We start from the raw sequence: 19,551 nt of genomic DNA, 5'->3' as shown, positions 1-19,551 counted from the left end.
ATTTCCCAGGATTCTGTATTTTATATTTTCCATACGAGACTTATTGCCTACCTAATTGAGATCACATATATACTTACCTTTATTTTGTTTGTATCAACCAAGTGCTGTGCCATTGATTTTAAGACAACTGCAAAGAAGAACCAGGAATGCTGTTCAAAAGAAGGAAAAAAGAGATTAGAAAAAATTATTATCTGATGAATACTTTACAGTGCATTACCATTCCTTATAGATGGATTGCATTTCTCAGTAATGCACAATGATAAACTCTACATGACAAATAAATAAAAGAGCCTAAGTGCCAACTATTTGAGTAACATTGGATCATGTCCTTAAGAGAGCTGAAGCCATGTTGGGCCCCTTCTCACTGTGGCTCTGTGCAATAAGGAGCCTGCAAACACCACTTCTACAATCCTTCCCTCCCTGCTGAGCACCATCTTCATTGTTTGTTTGTAGGTACCTGGCAGAAATGCATCATGCAGAGAACCTCAGAGAACAGAACCTGAGAATAAACTGCTTTGTTACTTCCAGCAGATTGGTAATTTGGCCCAGAATAAGATGGTACTTGTTTAAAAGATAAACAGAGTGGTTCTCCAAATACCATTTGTAATAGTAAACAAGTAGGATACAGATTAATATCTGTGTCCTCACATATCTCAGCAGAGATATATTTCACATATCTCAGGAGACACATGAAACAAATACATGCAAAAAGCTTATGAAGTGCAAAAATAAAAACCCCAGCAAACCCAGCCACAAGTGCTTTTGCACATCCCAGGTTTCCTGCAGGCCAGCTTTTCTTCTTTTTTCAGGCTATTTTTGCTATTCCAGTGGCTTCGTGCAGGAAATAAGAACTGGTTCACTCTAAACAGCTGAACATATTTTTGCCACTGGGAACTCTTGAGCTGGACTGGGTAGCTCCTACACCAGGCTCAGTGATGGGGCCTGCACATGTATGAATTTTCTTAGACCCAGTTTGATATGAGAAACCTCAGGAAATCTCAATCATTCTCATTTTGGTCACTGTCAATCAAAGGCTGCAGCTGAAATCAGATAAAAATGTCCTACTTAGAAATGAATATCTTCCCTGCATCTTCCAAAATAAAAATTAAAACAAAGTATCCTAAAAGTAACTGCTCACATGATATTGTGAGCATTAGGTTTCCAACTCAGAGTGAGTTGTAACAGATAGGAGGAATTTTATTACGCAAACCACGACATTCTGAGAAATGTGTTATGCTGGGAAACTGTAGCAAGTCTGGTAAGTCTGTTCTGTTGAATCACTTCAGGATATGATTTGTGCAAAACTCATACAGGGAAACAGGAGAGGAGAAAGAGATGTGACAAGTGAGTTTCAGGCAGAAAACCAGTAGTAAAACTACAAATGTGCTAATTCAAGCTATCATTCACCTTTAAAACCTGTTTCACTGTTACTTGGTCATTTAACTTCAGAAGACCAGTCATATTCTTGACCAGCTCCTCATGGACAGTCCTTTCTTCAAATGATTTGGTCCTGAACACATACTGAAGAAGAGAAGAATAATAAAAAATATCAAAATGTACACGAAAACAAATATAAAAAACCTCAGTAGCAGATAAATTACTTATACACCACTAACAGCTGACAATCTTTGCCACCAAAATATCCTGACTGACCAATATAGTCACATAAAGTTTAATTCCCATAGCAGTAATGGCACAACACTGCTCTCCCACAAAATCCCAGTTTTAAACACAACTTCCTTCTGATCGCAGCTTAATGTGAACAAAGAGGAATTTCTGCTTAAAATCAGTGCTACAGTTTACTTCTTCAACAGGGCATAGGACTCTAACACCTCTAAACTGCCTTTCATGCCATTTCACCAGGGAAAAAAAGAATAAGCAAGCAGAGGAAGTACAGAGGGTTTTTCACCCACATAGTCAGAGCCACCTTTCACTTGCTCCTTTCTTCCAGGAGCAAGTCACAGCTGGTAAAAACTCTTCATCCTGAAAGACGTAGAGCACCCACTGGAGGTGACAGAAAGGGAAAACTATACCATTTAAGAAATCAAGCCCTCAAGAGAAGAATCTATCTACCAAGTTGTTCAGAACTCAAATCTACTATGACTTTTATTCAACATTTTAAGCTAATAATTTGGTACTGGGATTCATTACTCCTTCCTAAACAAAGAGCTCTGCCAGTCCATCAGTTGGGATGAAATATCTTTTCAATTCAACCAGGTAGGTAAAAGAAAGGAATGTCACTTGAAAATTTCCCATTAATATTCAGCCTTGTTTCCAAAGCAGATGCTATAAGCTTCTTCCTGTGCAGTTTGATGCTTCTAGATCCAGTTATTTACGTCAGTGAAATTTTGCATTATCATTGCATCTGAGTGACTCACAATTCTAAACTTACTTATTCTCAAAACAGCATTTCTGATGTAGGTATTCATTTCCTTACAGATGGATAAAATAGATTATTGGCTTTTGACTGCTGCGGGAAATGGGGAAACAGGCAAAATGGACTTTTGGTGTACTTGTCACTAAAATTTGACTACTAAAATGCTGAGATGCATCACCTGTAAACATGTACTTTCATGAAGTATGAAAGTAAATCCATACCATGGAAACATCAACCAACAGTTGTCAACACTGAAATTAAATCAGTTTTCCCATTTAGTAAGATAAATCCTTCCATATATTCATTATTCTACCCATGAACATGCTTAAGTTTTAGAGTTCATCAGGACTGTATTTTTTTTTCACTTTATTCCTAAAGTTAATTTAAAGAAACCCCCCAAAACTCATGTCATATGTATCACTCATAATGCACAAATGACATGTACGTTTGTTGCACAGTGAATCAGAGTATCATGACAGCCAGAAGCCCATACAGAGATTTGTCACTCACAGCTGCTTTCCATGACTGGGGGGAAACTCTTACTGCTATCATGACCTCCATTTGTTCTGTCACCACTGAACCAGAGCAGGCCAAGAGACAAAGCGTTGGCAATATCTACTTCAATTCTTCACATAACACTCAAAAATATTACAACTTCTATGCAACAAATAATACCTTACTCACTACTGATTCATCTAGTAAGACTGGAACAAAATTTTCCAGCCCTCTCCCTGGCAATTAAAAGGCAGAGAAAAAAATATAGGCAAGTGAAAAAAAGAAAAAGAAAGTGTAATACCCTTAAATGAGGTTCATTTGTCTATTAATTTTTCTGTCCATGCCAGTAACAGCAGTTAATTTCTTCTTCTAATTAAAAACATGCTTCTTCATAGAATTCTCAGCTTACAAAGCTGTTACACAAATATGCTATTGATGAGATACTTGCTAGCCAATAGCATTATTCATAGCCATTTAAAGGATATTAAATTGACACAGGTAACAAGGAGATAATTTTTAAAGAGGTCACTCCTTTGACTTTTTAAGTAATACTACAGCTTTCCTGGAACCAAACACCATACATAGAACATACTCATACATATTCTATATATACCCTTCTTCTTCAGAAGAATAATAGATGAAAAAGGCTGAATAAACAGGCAGCAGTTACAAGAATCTGAATAGCACACACAATGATACAGGATCTTAAAACTAAAATCATGTCTTAAGAAAATAATTAAAAGCTTAGTTAAAAAGCTATAGCTTCCTAAGAAACATGCAGCTATCTTGCAGCCATGAAGAGCACCCAGAAGTACCTCTTCCATAAAAATTGCCACTCGGGGATCCTTTTCAACTACAATGAGAGCAACCCTGTACGTGTGTAATACAGATGGCTGGCTATTTAAAAGTGATAAACCCCACCACAGTCAAGAGAAATGCTGCGAACTGTGAGCAAAATACATTAACTGTCTCTCACTGGCATCTATCTTGCTGAAGACTCATTATCTTCCATGTATTTATCTCCCCTTTTCCTCCTCTCAAACCATGCAAGGGGAGAAATTCCAGTTTAACACCATTTCACAAAAAATGGCACTAAGCCTACACTCCTAGATGCTCAATGGAAGTGCATTTGCACTAGGTCGTGCTTCTAAAGTGCAAGCTCTAGTCATCACCTGATTATGGGGAATTGTCCCCCCTACATCACAGTGCCCTGTCAGAGTGCACTGCAGCTTCCTTCTCCTGTGCTTGCTCAACTTGGAGTCCTTTGGAAAGCAAACTGCACCATGCAGAGGAAACACGAGCAGCCCTTTGTCCTCCTCAGAGTAAGGCTGTGAGCCAGGATGCGGCCGAGTTTAGTCGAAAAGGACACTCCAGGAGTGTCCCTGCTCTACAGGATGGCCTTAAAGCACTGAGAGGCAGTATAATTTGTTCAAGGTGACACAAGAAATTTAAGGCAGAGGAGGAGAATTGACTCAGTCTCTTCCAAATGCTATGTTAGTTTCCTAACCAGAGTCACCCAGCCTACTATTGGCAGAAAACTATGATGCAAATGCAGAGGGAAGCGACAAACAAGGACAACTAATAGTAAACAGGAAAAAAACTTAGAAAAAAAACCCCAAAACAGACTCTCCCACATAAAATAGTTAACAGTATAACAGCAATCATACCGTCACATAAGAACTGATGCAATTGTCTAGTTGTTCTTCATGGCACTTAGCAACAATGTTAGTAAGAACTCTGCAAGATAAAAAGAGAAGAAAAATACTGAGCTCTTTTGTGTCATAAGGCTGAGAAAGTCTATCTAATGCATAACATTGTTTTGTTATTGTAACCTCATTTAAAACAGTCCATAAGGGATGTGATCCAAACAGTGAATAACAAGTGCAGAAACTGTCCCTGGAAAAAAACAGTCACTCCTTGGACTCTCCCTTTCTCTAACAAAATGCATCCGGCTTTAATAATAAAAATTGTACTGACACTACAACCAAAAAGACTATTAACTAACCAAAGCTTATACAGATATTTAGGAATAAGAAAAATTATAGGATGCTAATGAAACAGAAAAGCAAGAGCCTCTTTCTCTGGGAATGCTACTTGTCAGGTTCTTTCAGATCTTGGTAATTCTGTAAAGCTCCGATAATTTGCTTATGATGGCGCTGTTAATCAGAGACAAACACAAGCCCAAGCTCAAGTCTGAGCATGCCCCTCTCCTGCACTGTTTGCCTGTAACCTTGGACGCAGCCCCAGCTTGAGTGTCCAAGCCCCTGGGAGCAAAAGGCTGAGCACAGCACCCTCTCGTTACCACGTAGCAGGGACAGGTCAGACACTTGGTGCAACCACAGGTGCTTTGAGCTTCTGCAGATCAGCTTGGGGATCAACAATGTGGAAGAAAATTGCCTGGGTCATACTGGCACCCACTCTTACAACCTGAGTTTCTACTAACAGTAGAGATGGCATCACTTGAGATCAAGTGTTTCAGCAAAGTTTTCTCTTCTATTTGTACCTGGGCCATCTTTGAGACCACCCCGTTTCAGAAAACACGTCTGACCAAGAAGCCTTCTTCAACTTAACCATGAGATTTCCTCTTGATTATTGGGATCTCATTTTTTCAGGATACTTAACACAGAAAAGATTCTGTAATTTTATAATCTGAATTTTATGCTAAAAGAATGGGAAGGAAACAGTTCATGATTCTCAAATGTCAAAAATTAGTGAACTGCATCTCAAATTCCAGGATATACGTAACAGTATGACTAAAATGGGTTATTAATATGCTTGAGCGTGGTCCCCATAGACGTAGTCTTTTTGACTGGCTTGGTGATTTGACTGCTTTCTGCCAATTTCTATTATTGGATTCAAAAGCTTTGTTATTCTTTTAAGTCAGTATTTTTCATATATCTCATTTCTTGTTGTTAGCAGGAAAAGTAAAACTTGTAGCAAAACACAAAAGCTATAACAAAATGAGTTGTGTCCATTCCAATCCTTCAGCCTTTATTCTGATTTGAAATTGAAATGAGTTCTGGCAAAGATAAGACAGAGAAATGATGACATGACTGGGCCCCCAGACGAGTAAATAACCATGAGAGGGTATAAAAGGAATAATGTTTTCTCCCCAACACATAAGCCAATCTATGCTCTCATTCTGTTGTTGTTGCTTTTAATATGTTCAACACAAGCTGCTTCAAGCTATTCAGAAAAAAATACAATGTGTGTATATATAGGACACGTCAATGACTGGCACACACAGCAGACGTGCGTATTCCCCTTGACATCAACTCTACCAGCACAAAAACTACCACACATCCAAGAAAAACATCAAGAATCCTTCTTTTCTTTTTTTGGCCAGGTGGGTGTATAGTCTAAATCTGAAGCATGAAAAAATTAATATCCTTCCATTTTTCCACCTAAACTGCTGCTTCTTCTATAGCATTTCTTTTCCAGTCAGTTAACAGATACTGAAATTCTACCCTGGGACACAATTCTTAATTTTTCCTATCTAGCCTTAACATCAGTTGATTTGTTGGCCATAAAGGGGTCCCAAATGAAGGTCTGCCTGCCCCTCTCCCTTTGAAAGTGATGATGCACCGATTCAGTGATGAAATCACACACATTTACAAGGAAATATTCTTCTAATCCTAGTGCCTATGTGTTGTAAAACTGGAATTTGCCCTGCAAGGTGCCATGATCCTTTGATAAAGGATATGCAAACTCTATTTTTCCAAGGCTAAGATGAGGAATTCTGCTTTCTTGTTCCTTTAAGTTTCCCTAATTAATCTTTCTTCAGGAACTAATTCTGAAGAACAATCTGTGGAAGGAAAGAAAATATACTGACAGCAGATGAGTCTAATGGGGTTGCTGAGGACAGCTGACGGGTTTTTTTTCCCCTACAAGTTGTAGCATAGTCCCTGTGTTTAGCTACTGGCAGAAATACAACAAAACCATCACTACGGCCAGAAGAAAATGCAATGCAACTTTCTTCCCTCCTACCAATAATAATCTTTTCAGTATTTTTTTTTCTGCTGCCCTGATTAACAGCATCAATAAAGACAATTTCATTATGTGAGGGTGAGAGACTCAGCAAATCATTCCAGCTGTTTGCCTGCTCACTGGAAAATGCCTTCATTGCTCTTCAGTTATTGCTTATATACTCTAATTAAAAAATGCCCCAGAACAGTGTGACCCGGTTGTTTGACTCTGTGTTGGATGCTGCAAGACACTAAGCTCTTCCTATGCTGAACTCCACATCCTCAGACCCAAACATAAACCAAAATTCATATTCAGCTTTGTTAGGAAGCACTTAGTTCCTTAAGAATGAGACCTTACCTGTGACTGCCTCAGGGTACAAAGACACGTCCACCATGGTCAATGATTTCCTGGTTGGTATCAGAGTCAACCACATGATACCACACTCTTCCATGTACTATTTGCATTTCCCCCCTCTGCTAAGCGGGAAGCAGTAGTCCTCACCTACTAAAGTCTAAATATCATAGTCAGCCTTTGTAAGAACCACTATAATTCTTTGCCTTGTACAGAAAATATTCAGATACCTGGTCACAGCTGTTGTAACTTCATCATCATCGTTTTGCACCAAAACCCAGAAGAGTTGATTCATGACTACAGGAAGAAAATTCATAATTACATGGATCTTCTCGATCCTCAGCAAATTCTGTAATGGATACAAGAAAGAAAATGAGAGATTTCCAATACAAGCAATGAAAGCTGATGACTTGCTTTCCTGCTTCAGCAGTTAAAATGCAGTGCAGCCACTGGCAGAATACCACTAGGCAAACAGGACAACTATGTAGAGGACTGGTTCCCAATTGAGTTTGTTTTAAACACGACCATCAACACAACTGCAGCTATTGTCCAAATTTCAGAATTCCAATATTTTGCTCTACCCTCACTTAAGGAAAAAAAAAAAGTTATAAAAGAGAAATGAAAACAAATTTTCATATTTCCCTAAGTACATAAGAGCAATAAAAAATGTTATTACTATTTTCAAGACATGCATTTCCTAATATTTTTAGGAAAAATCATTCTTTTTATGCAGAGATCTGATAAACTGAACTTATTGTGGCTAAAATACTTACATTAAAAGCACATCAGTAAAAAGTAGTATTAACATTCTATCCTGATTGGACTGACATTATATTGTGTTCTCTGATCAAGGAGGATAAAGAGCTTTTAATTAAAAATAACCCTCCTTTGAGTTTTTCCTAGATTTTTATTATATTCAGTCATTTCCAAATAATTCCAGAACTTCTTCAAAGGTATTAGTGATTTCTAAATAAAAGCAAAATGCTCTGGAGAAAATTACTTATTCTCTTGTTACATTGCATAGTTGATCCCTTGTCACATACTATATTGTCTCTATTTTCTAATAAAATTACTGAAAAGTTTTTAAAAGGTAAACTACAAACAGCAAATAAAGAAAAGTGCAATGCTGGTAGTTCAGGAAACTGACTTACTGTGTAGAGACTGGCGAAGCTTTCATGGATTCCTAAACATTGTCCAATATGCTCAATGGCTTCCCAAAAACTAATAGTTAAGGACCTCATTCCATAGAGGTATAAACTCTGATAACACTGATGCTTTGATTTTTGAAAATATCCCTTAATCATTAGTTTAAATCCAGATAGCATTTGAAAACAAACAAAGCAAATCCTTTCAAGTCTACCTGCATCTCTCAACAAAAGTAGTAGCCACCTTTGGGGACTTTCCCAGAGAACTCTCATGATTTATTGGAACTTATTGTTTGTCTATTAAAGCAAAAATAAATTCCAAAGCAGCTTTATAAAATATGATTAAGGTACACTCAAACAGGAAAACATTAACAATGAAGGAAAGGAGGAAAGCACCTACACAACAGTAACATCTAAACCTCCAAACACCTATTACATTTTACAGACTGCTAAATGGAAAAATAATAAAGAGCCATACATATGATGTTTTAGAGCTAGTACTGTGGAACAGTGTCACAGCTATCCTTCAGTCTTCTTGCTTATCTTCCTGGTAGAGTTCAGTAAATAGATTGCAAAGCAAGAACGCTAAATTTCACCATTGATGAACAGGTAAAGAATCATGGCCCTACATTTTACCTGCTGTTCTTCTAATTTGCTTGTTATACTCCTCCTTTCTCTCAGCTTTTGACCTATACTGAACGCAGTCACATTTAATGCAGCTCTTGCTTATTTGTTTCATCTCTGCAGAAAGGATATATTCTTTCTGATTTCAGAACTTGACAGGAAGCAAGCACCCTTGATTTATACATGCGAAATACACTAAACGGCCCTTTTACAGCTCCTTTTACCAAACATTCCTAGCACAACACTCCGCCATCCTTGAACAGGATTTGAGGCTTGGCACAGGCTGGATTATCAAAGTTGACGGGGCAGACGCAGCCATGCTCTAACTGAGAAGGGATGGGAGACAGCTCTGTGACCACTAATGCATCTGTCACATCAAGTAAGTCTAACTGGAGTTGCCATGGACCCATCGCTTCCTGGTAAGTCTATGCCATGTTTAGAATTGTGCAGTGATGGATCAGTTGAGAGAAAGCCCTAAATACAATCTGATAGCAAGGTTCATGCTACAGGTTACTTTACCTTACAGGAATTGATAAAGTTTGAGGTAGGAGGCTGGGATAGATCCTTTTCCCGTTCTTGGCACTGATGGAAAAAGTTATTCAGGTATGGATCCTAGAATGATGAACATTCACGTTAATGTATATTATAGAAAGGATTAGAATTAATAAATTCTTGCTTCATAAATTGGTTACAGCAATCACCCACGATACTGAAGAACTTACTTGGTCCCCACCACCCCAGACACTAGACACAGAAAGACAGGTAAACTTATTTAGCCCAACCCATTGGCCAGCACCGCTTGCCATACACAACTTATTTTTGTGGGCAATTAAGTTTTTCCTCACAATCTAAGGGATTTCAATAGCCAGATTTTTTTTTCTTCCTGGTGCTCATAATTTACTTTCCTCCTGCTTAAACTGATATTCAATGATTTTTCTGTTGGTATAATCTTAAATAATTAATATTTTTGCTTGAAGTGTGTATTCCATCATTGTCATCTTGCTCTTCTACAAATAACCTTTAAATGTCAGAAGCAAATTTATACAAGATTTAAAAACATCTTTCAGACATTCCTTGACACTTTTTGTTCATAAGCAAGTAACAGAGTGAAAAGGAAATTCAGCTTACCTGAGTATTTACTGTTGATACAACAAAAGTAGAGACTTTGAAAAGTGGTTTCCCACTATCTACCCACTTTACATCACAGCCGATCTGCTATTAGAACAAAAACAAATAAAAATACGTTTTCCCATTTATCTCCTACTTATTCAAGTCTGCATCAAATTTTCACTGCATAGCTTTGCACATGCGTGTGCATGAACTGTGCTGGCTACTGTGCTTCCACAACCACAGAATTAATACAATACAAACCCACTTTTCAGCCCATGAACGTTATCATTCAAGGGTCTAGATCACTGCCCCATCCTGTCCTCATGACAATAGTGAAACAAACACAAGGAGGCAGAAATAATCCAAGCTGGACAGGATCAGAGGGAAAATATGATATCAAACCACAAAACTGGAGAATGAATCACGATTGTAGATCATGTCAGCTGGAGAATGAACGTCATATGGCCTGACTTTGTGAAAAGAGGTCTTTCTGGCCACTCTCATTCACGTTTTGGAAAAGTTAAGTATAATATTGCAGAATACACAGTTACAAAATACACTTTTTCCATGTACACCTTTCTCGGTTCAGTGCTACATATATTAGTTTATATACTCAATGATATGCACAGCAATAACCTAAAACAGATGCCCTATTTATCATTTATACTTCCAGGCAAGTGCCAATGCAAATCTGATCTCACGTAAAACATCTGCAAAGAAATGCTCTGCACTGTTGGAATAGTATGAAAGTATGAATTAATACCTTTCCACTGGTTGGCTCTTGAAGGCTCAAGTAATTGGGAGGCAGACTGCTTGCCACGGGCACGTTGTGTTCTTGGGAAGCTAACTGGGCTTCTTTCAACAAAGGAAGCCACGCGTATCCCACTGTGCACAAAGAACAAATCAATATAACTCTTTGGAAAAACAAGCTTCTCAAGTTCAAAGGAAGACAATAATATCCAGCCAGAAATTCTGCAATCCTTATTTGAACGTACATCATTTATATTTATAATTGAAAGTAATTCTACTACAGGTACCTGGTGTTTCCAGAGCCTCTTTCTTTTTGGCATTAGCTTTTGCATTTATGTCACAGGTGACATGATAAAATGAAAACAGAATGTGGTGTTTCTTATGGAGTTGGGTGGGAAGTTCAATTTTCACCTGAAATGTAAAATGTTACACCTCGCTTTAGTTTAAAAATCGATTAAACCAGGCATCAGAGATGGTCTCAATGACTGACATCTCTACACAGAGGTCTAAGTACAGCCTGCCTTTACTGCTAATGTCTGTCCACATGGGTAATAGATGTTCTTTTAAGGAAATTGTTAAGGATGATCATCCATCACTTCTACTTAAAACAGCTTTTGTCCTCTCCGTCTTGTGGATGAATATTTACATTTACGATGAAAGAGCGTAAGATGAAAGAGGACAGAACTACAGAATGATGCACTCTGCTCAGAAGTGATCACTTGCACTCCAGCAGCCATAAATAGCTATCACCATTCCCATATTTTCAGGATGACCAAACCAAAAACTAAAGTGACACCTCTGTTACTGCTTCACCATCATTTCATGTTAAAAACCAAGTAATAAAGGCTGACATGAAAATAAACTTGTATTTACGATTTCTGCTCAGTGTTAAATCCCATATCATGTCATCCATGAATCCCTACAGATTGGGTTTGAGGCATTATTAACCTATTGGAATAAAAATACAAAGTAATCAAAACATGTTAGCATAGGAACTAACAAAAAAAGACCCCTTGCCCTTTTGGGCCCTGATAGAGTTTATCCAAGCTAATCCTATGCTTAAAGTAAGATTTAGAAATTGTTGATAAATGTTTCCAGTGTTAAATCAGCTTATGGGTAAGAATCTAATACCATAAACATAGATATGAAATGGGCACTCAGTCATGGAGATTAAGACAACTTTCTTGATAACATACTATATTCTTTTAAAGACTGCACGTGCTGTACTAGGAACATTTAGGACAGGTGCACACCTCTTCCAGCCAAATCTGCTATTAAGATCTGAATTCAGCTCTTTCTTCAAGTTGAACGTAATCTGCCCAAACCAGATGGCTCATTGGCATCAAACGAAGGACATTTTCGGATGTGTTAAAACCCAAACGAAACACTGCTCGCAAAGGAGTAGCAGGGGTTCAAGATCTCTGAAGATGTAATGCTTTAAGTTCCACCTCAATTCCTAAAAATCAATCTTAAAATTGATACTTCACATGTAGTTGTACATTATTTGCTGGTCTTGCGCCTGCCATTTTATCAAAGTAAATTTTAACTGAAAAAGGAAGTTTTTCCACGATGAAGCCCACAGTTTGGAAAACACTGGCTATCTACTAATGCTGCCAGCCTCGTCACTACACATAAAGCAGTAGTGGAAAATCCAGAACAGAGACGTGACATTCACAGGCCATCAAACGCGCTAGTCTCTGAAAGGGTGAAATTAAGTTCACCTGCAGAAAGCCTGGGAAATCAATATGTGGTGTCGGTGAAACGTAAAGATGCATGTGCGGCTAACATTTGGCAAAGGCCAACCTATGAACTCTATTCTATAGCTGCATCCTCAAAAGCACCAGCTAAAATGACTGACGCTGCAGTCACTGCACGTCACTGTACATTCTGTTCAGACCACTGGATCAACAAAAATGCCCCAATGCAGATTTTATATCTCAGAGAGGGATTTGTTCTGACATTTGGCTCCGCCTCTCATCATCATGTTTACTGTTTCCATTAAATTCAGAGATGCAGCTGGACCCATAATGTAATCCAGACGTGCATTTTAGAGAGTTAGACTGTTCCTAATTAATTCTACAGCATCTTAACTGTACTCAGAACATCTCACAAAAGAGGGACTCACTGAGTTGATTTAAGAAAAAAAAACAAAACAAAACATGAGACTGTGTGTAAATCTACATAACACAGGTCCATGCAGATACACAAGCAATTGTAACAGAACTATTCTTTACACATATTTTTCTGTCTCACTGTCAAACATGTGGGATTGGCAAACACTTAATGAAAGAAAAAGCAGACTGACCTCATCATAGAAATCAGGATTCTGGGAATGATGTAGCACAGCGGTATAGGCTGCTGTTGTAAATAATGGTCCACCTGGCTTCCCATAAATACACTGATAAAAGTAACATGCTTTAATTACATTGTGAAATTCTGATGATGATATTAGTCTTGGCATATCTACTATGCATATACATTGAAAACAGTATCATGAAAGATTGATAATTACTTTGATCAAATATTAAAAGAAATATTTTAAGTGCTCAAACCTGCAATTTTTTATACACGCTTCCAGTAAAAGTCCATTGATTCTGCAAAAATTACCCTACACTCTGCTAAGCAAGGCAGACTCCTTAGACTTCTTCCTTGCCGTTATCAATTTCAGAGTTTTCTACAAAGAGCTTTACAAAAGCTATTTCTCTTGTATGCAGTTCAATACACAATGCAATGCCTTTACTGACTTTTCAGTGTTACAAAAGCTACACCAGTTAACAATCTCCTTGCTGGCAGCATCCAGTCTGGATGCTCTTGATTATTGAGTGATGGAGCTTTGTTTATTGGTGGGGAAACTACAGTACAATATTACGCAATAGCCCTTCATCAATAACAAAGTTAAGAGTTAAGTTTAAAATTATTTTGATTTTGTGTTTCGCTCTTTTCAATCAATTTCAGTGAGAAATTAAGAGTAAATGATATATTTTACAATAAGCAAGTTGCACTGTAAAAAATGGCTACATTTTCTGATATTGTCTTCTTTTCCCCCCAGCAGTCAGAAAACTGGCACTGCAAAATGGCACTGTAAGCTGGAATCATTACGGCCAGCTGGGATCAAACAGAACCACAGTGCACATGTAGAAGGATGCATGACAACATTCACTCTTTAATTGTTCTGGGTTAGTATTGCCCTGATTTTAGGGTTTTTAAGTAATGTCCTCAGAAACGCTGTTCTCTGAATATACTCTTGTTGTGGCTCACCTTCAGTGACTTCGCTCCTTCTTCATCGGAGCTTTTAAATTCAATGCAAACTGTTATATTCCGTGCCTGAAAAGACAGGAAGGTATGAAAGCTTAGATCAAAAATGGGGTACCCATAAAAACTATAAGGGCTGAAATAAGCTGTTTTCAAAATCTAGGAGAAACATACAGATGGTATATCAATATTTAAAATGCCTTGAAGTCACAATGATATCACTAGAAATAGTATTTCCAACAAGATCTGGCAAAATGCAAGCCAGGCCTCAAACTGACTATGTCGAAGCAGATTATAGCATCACCAGCACCTACCTGTGTCTTGTCCTTAACTCATTCTCAATCACCATGAAAACACAAGTAGTAATCAAGTTAAGAACTACAAATATTATCCAGATGAATGTTATCTGCATGCATCGTTTCGTTAAAATACAGCCCTTCTTAAAATTGTGAAAAAGCTATTACCACGTCATCTCTCTTTGAATCAGTGATAGAACTTAAAATTAATCCATAGATCCATTTCATTAAAATTGTACCAATGTTACATGATTGCAAAAAATGAAAAAGATCAAAAGTCAGTGACTCGCTCACTATTTTCCCCTCCTTTAGGATGAGCACTCCTTCACTCCAATGAGAGCTCATACAGTGCACTACTACCCAGCATTGGCCACTAAATTGGTCATATACTGTACCTTGTTGAAGAATTTTTGGCTATCATACTTGAGGTGTTTTGGATATATGTATATTTGGTTCTTGTATACTCTGTAAGGCCGAGAATATTTCGTTGATTCCTGTACAAACTCCTCAACTTCCACTGTAGGTTGATGCTCCTTTATGTCATTAAATGGCTTGATTGGAATAAAAGACGAAGTTACACAGTCTTCAAAAGAACAGAAAAGAAAACCATTACATATTATGTTTGTTTTTACAGTCTTGCTACTAAGAATAAGTAATATTGACATAGAACAAGTAAAATCCTGCCTTAACTTGCAAAGAGTAAGTAATACTGAGATGCAAGAGGTCAAATCCTGCTTTAAATTGCATCCATGTTATCTCAGAACAATTATGAGGTATCATCCTTAAATGGTTTATCTCACTTGAGTTAAATAGTACAGCACTGAATACCTCATTTGACACACACAGTATTTGAGCATAACAGCACCACTGGTATACAGATAGTTTCAACAGAATATACTCATGCGATGCTGTTTCTAATTAATTTTAGAGCTCAATATCTCATTTAAGCTTTTCTATTATCTAATAACAGTAAACGAAATGAAGAAACAAGTAGTGCAGAACTAGATTAATTATATGACGCAAGTGGGATAACAGAAATCAGATCCAGAAACAGAAGATGAAAATAGGCACTCTGTCACCCAGACAGGAAGAGATTAAAAAAGGCTAGAGTATACTCTGTCTGCCTGTGCCATTAAATCAGCGAGACATTTAACTTCAGCATGGGGAACTCAAGGGCTGTTTGGCCAATGTGTCCGATTGACTTGTATGCAGCCAACAGACATCACTCCTGAATTAAGCTGGAAAGATCTAGATATGAAAACTTCTGTCTTTCCCCATCAAAATTAGCAGCATTAAAAGGGAACATCTAAGGTTAATCACTTGCACTTGTCAGCAAACAGTGACCACCGCCAGCTGTAGAGAAGCCTTGAGAAGGTTTATTCTCCTCAGTGCCAGCAACAGTTCCCTGTACACCATCACTCAAATTCCTCTGATGGTCAGTGAAGATACTCAGAGTCACTGCTGAAGTTTTTCTCTTCTGCTACTAACATTCCCAGGACCTGGGAGATTCTGTTCATTGCTCTCGGCCTACAAGGCGAAGAAGAGCACCTTTCTGTTTGGGCAAATCTCAAGAAAACCATCTGAAAATATAAGGATACATTACGTCTTATAATCTGGCCAGCTGCCCCTCAAACTTGATATATAAGCATTCTGATTGTGTCTGGTTTTGAACATCATTAACTTTGGTTTTCATTAGAGAAATCCAGGGACCAACCCAAGGATTAGAATGCAGTGCTAAGGCCTCTCTGCAGAAGGCCGTCTGTGCCCTCCACTTCCAGTGGCCCGTAGAAAATCCACAGGGAAATAGAAACAGTGTTGAACTGAAGGCAGAAAGGGTAGTGAGCAATAAATGAAGTTTTTAAATAGCAGTAGCCCAGATGGGAGAGCAGTGATAGCCTGTAAGAGTGAGAAGAGGCAGCAGTGACAGGAAGACGCCAGCTGGAAATACATACTCCTACGGCCACTTGTGATAGTCTGGCGTCTCCGGGCCCCTCTCCCACCTCACAGACACGCACACAGGAGCAACAGCCCCCTTGGCCACCAGCCACGGGGCCCTCGGCTACAGGCTACTCTTCCTGACGCCTCCCACAGGAACGGGACCCCAGAGTTCAAGGTTTTAATGGAATTTTAGCAGGGAAAGCAGGGGGAAAGCCTGGCCCTGTTCCTGGCTTCGGGGCCCCAAACTTCCAGCACAAAGGACAAGCAGTGGGGACCAGGCAGCACAGGTGGGACCTTCGGGAAGCTTTTTCTCTCTCCCCCTTTGCCAGAGCCGTGCGAGTTTGGCTTCCCCCCATGCAGCAGAAAAGGCAGAAGTTTGGTTTCAGGTTAAACACTGTCAGACAGCATCATCTGATACACCACTGGCTCCAGCTCTTGTTGTAGCTATAGTAAGTAAAGTCTTATAAAAACAAAGATCTACTTCCTTTGTTTAATGCAAATCGATGCTAATGTGAAGCAGTGCAGTGTTGGTCCCTGGAGACACAATCGTACTGGCAAATTCTTGACAAGATCTTTGGACAACTTCATTTTGAAGGGCTTTTCTTGGCAATAAAGGATTTTAGCACTAGCCTAGCATGACTTATTTTGGGTGGGAAGGAAGTGTCGTAACAGGACTGGTTACAGGAATGGTTTTTATCAGAGTTGGGTTGATGGTTGGACTAGATGATCTTAAAGGTCCCTTCCAACCTAGACAATTCTATGATTCTATGGCTACTGAAATGACAAGGCTTCCTTCAGAGCTGGCTGAAGTCAAGAAGAGTTTTCATGGAGATTTTAATGAGTCCTACAGCATGGAAGTTTTCTGGCAGTTTTTAAATTATTTTACAGCCTTATGCAGAGTAATAAACATTTGTTTGATATGGGGAAAATGTGTAAGCTGTTACTCCTTAGAGTGAGGGAATTTTCGTTAACTTTCCACAGTAACTGGGCACTTTACTAACACATACCCTTAAAGTCAGACTTTGATCTGTCCAAACTGCACAGCGAGTCAGGTAACAGCACAAGGCCCAAACTGCTTTGGACCATTCTACCTACTCTGAGCTATCAGCTTGCTTTCATTTCAAAAACTAAAAATGTCTTTTAGTTAAGTTTTAGTTAAAAAGTTAGTGAAACACGTTTTTAATCTAATGCAATATGAAGATGGTATAAAGACTTCAGAGGAATTCAATGAACCTGAGCTTTTTGCAACAGTGGGTCACAGAAAGGTAGCCCGTGAAACAGAAAATTTAAAAAGAGAAAAAATGAACAAGTTAAGAGCATCTATCTTAGCAGTTGCTGCGCTGATGCCAGAGTGGCTTCTGAAGTAAGTCCTTCACTTAGTCTGCATTCTTGAAACCGGCTGCATGTCCCATACGTGCTAATTCTCGGAGGATATGAGCACCAGAGCCCATCAATAGTGCAGGACTATTAACCTCAAGCTACAGAAGTCCATTCAGCTCTTTGGCCTAATACCTTAGAGATCAAAAAGTGATCCTTGGACTTTCATCACATGTGGATTCAGCTTGTTGTGTTCCATACCCCTGGGTATATCTGGCTAGGTGCAGGATGAAACAAAGAATGGTATAATTCAAAAAACAAATCAAGAACACTCCCCTGCATACATTTTTCTATACAACAATAGCCACTTCTATCAGAACTGTCTCAAGGTAGCAATTATGCCTGGAAAGCCTACGACAATGTCCTTTTAAATTATAATAATTAATTATAAAGTGGAATCATACTTGGATGTTCCAAAGGAACACAATCAACTGCAATCTCCAAACAGCCAGGTATGGTCTGTATTTTGCTAATCTTCTCTGCTCTGCAATGACAGAAATGAAAACATTTTAGAAAATTAGAACAAGGGAGACGAGACCCATCATAGGAATTAATCTAAAGTGATAAACAGACTCTGATTTAAGATATAAATATATATTAAACACATTTAACATACACTTGTTGACCATTAAACTCAAATCAAATCTTTTTCTTTCTAAAATCTGAATCAAATGTTCTCTAAAAGGAATTCAGTGACCACTGAGATGAAAGGCATTCACAGCATCATGGCTTCTGCAAGTGCCATGCTGCAAAAGGACCAAGACATATTACTTGTGCCCAAGCAATTTGAGAAAAGGCAAAACAGTGATACTAAACTCCCTTTATCTAGGAAATGCTTCAGACAGACCCAGCAGCGGTGACTCTTATTAGAGTAGTGAGAATTTCAGTAAAGTTTCCAGACCAGTAATAGTAAGATGTCATAAGACGCCTGATCTAATTCCTGTAGTTGATATTAAATCTTTCTATGATCTGTTTTTAAATAAATGGAACAGGAGAAGTTACACAGTTCATTTCTAGGCACATTTATAGTAGAAGGGTCAGGAAATTCATGATTCAATTCTCATGTCACTTATCCAGTATAAACAAAGACTCTGCTCTATAATTAACCTGATTTACACCTGTGTGGAAGACTATCTAGCCAAACCGCTATTCACTAATTTACACACTGTCAAACATTTGGAGAAGTTTTTTCCTTTCAATGTCCACTTTGCAGTTTGTCATGGAGACTCTAACAAACAAAAGTAAGGAGTGAGGAAACCATTAAAGAATGCTTTTACACTTTTATCTCTCTCTCCTCATCCCCTTCCTTTTTTTTCCCCCGAGACAATGTTCTCTTGTTGGTTACTTCACCTGATGGAAGCTAATTTAAGGAATCACTATCTTTAGGTTATAATAATATTTATTAATGTGCCAAATGACATTTCAGCTTTCCTGGAAAGTCCAGCCTAAAGCACTCTTTGGCAGGTGATAGGCTAATGTGAAAAACACTAATTTAATACAGTCACTTCAGCACGTTGTTAAATGAAGAAAAAAAAGCTGTGAAAATTATTCTGCACAGCTTTATAAAGCTTTTTATTCCTTCTCAAACCAAATTAAAATCTGTTCCTTACCTTCTGTATTCTGCTATTAGTTTAATCAAATCTTCCATGGAAATCTTATTACTTTCTTGTCTGAATAAAGGTGAGAATCGGGAGTCTCTGTCAACATTTCCCTGATTATCTTTAAACACTGGTCTATAAAGAAAGAAAAAATGACATGTTTATTAACACTTACCCATATATATTTGAACATTTGAAATTGTCATGTAATCTTTTAACTAGGTCATTATATGAATTCTTACACAACTTTTAAGGCCCCCTGCAGAGCTTCA

General features: G+C 38.2%; 1 protein-coding gene across 9 annotated transcripts in view; it reads right to left on the bottom strand.

Annotated features, from left to right (window-relative positions):
• The window catches only part of DOCK10 (dedicator of cytokinesis 10), a 130,533-nt gene that overhangs the window by 36,926 nt on the left and 74,056 nt on the right, over nucleotides 1-19,551 (bottom strand). For 8 of the 9 annotated variants that reach the window (XM_014960680.1, XM_014960677.1, XM_014960682.1 and 5 more), the window contains exons 15-27: nucleotides 19,292-19,414; nucleotides 18,086-18,165; nucleotides 14,762-14,949; nucleotides 14,077-14,142; nucleotides 13,124-13,216; nucleotides 11,106-11,229; nucleotides 10,832-10,953; nucleotides 10,087-10,173; nucleotides 9,478-9,570; nucleotides 7,420-7,538; nucleotides 4,540-4,609; nucleotides 1,408-1,521; nucleotides 78-149 (exon numbers count right to left, since the gene is read on the bottom strand). In XM_014960680.1, the coding sequence (XP_014816166.1) occupies nucleotides 78-149; nucleotides 1,408-1,521; nucleotides 4,540-4,609; nucleotides 7,420-7,538; nucleotides 9,478-9,570; nucleotides 10,087-10,173; nucleotides 10,832-10,953; nucleotides 11,106-11,229; nucleotides 13,124-13,216; nucleotides 14,077-14,142; nucleotides 14,762-14,949; nucleotides 18,086-18,165; nucleotides 19,292-19,414 (1,351 nt within the window). The remainder of the gene's footprint in view (nucleotides 1-77; nucleotides 150-1,407; nucleotides 1,522-4,539; nucleotides 4,610-7,419; nucleotides 7,539-9,477; nucleotides 9,571-10,086; nucleotides 10,174-10,831; nucleotides 10,954-11,105; nucleotides 11,230-13,123; nucleotides 13,217-14,076; nucleotides 14,143-14,761; nucleotides 14,950-18,085; nucleotides 18,166-19,291; nucleotides 19,415-19,551) is intronic. The other variant, XM_014960681.1, reaches the window with a different exon arrangement.

This window comes from Calidris pugnax, unplaced genomic scaffold (genome assembly GCF_001431845.1).
Source record: "Calidris pugnax isolate Ruff unplaced genomic scaffold, ASM143184v1 scaffold398, whole genome shotgun sequence".
Taxonomy (NCBI): Eukaryota; Metazoa; Chordata; class Aves; order Charadriiformes; family Scolopacidae; genus Calidris; species Calidris pugnax.
Note: the sequence above shows the minus strand (reverse complement) of the source record. Positions and strands in the feature narration are given on the sequence as shown.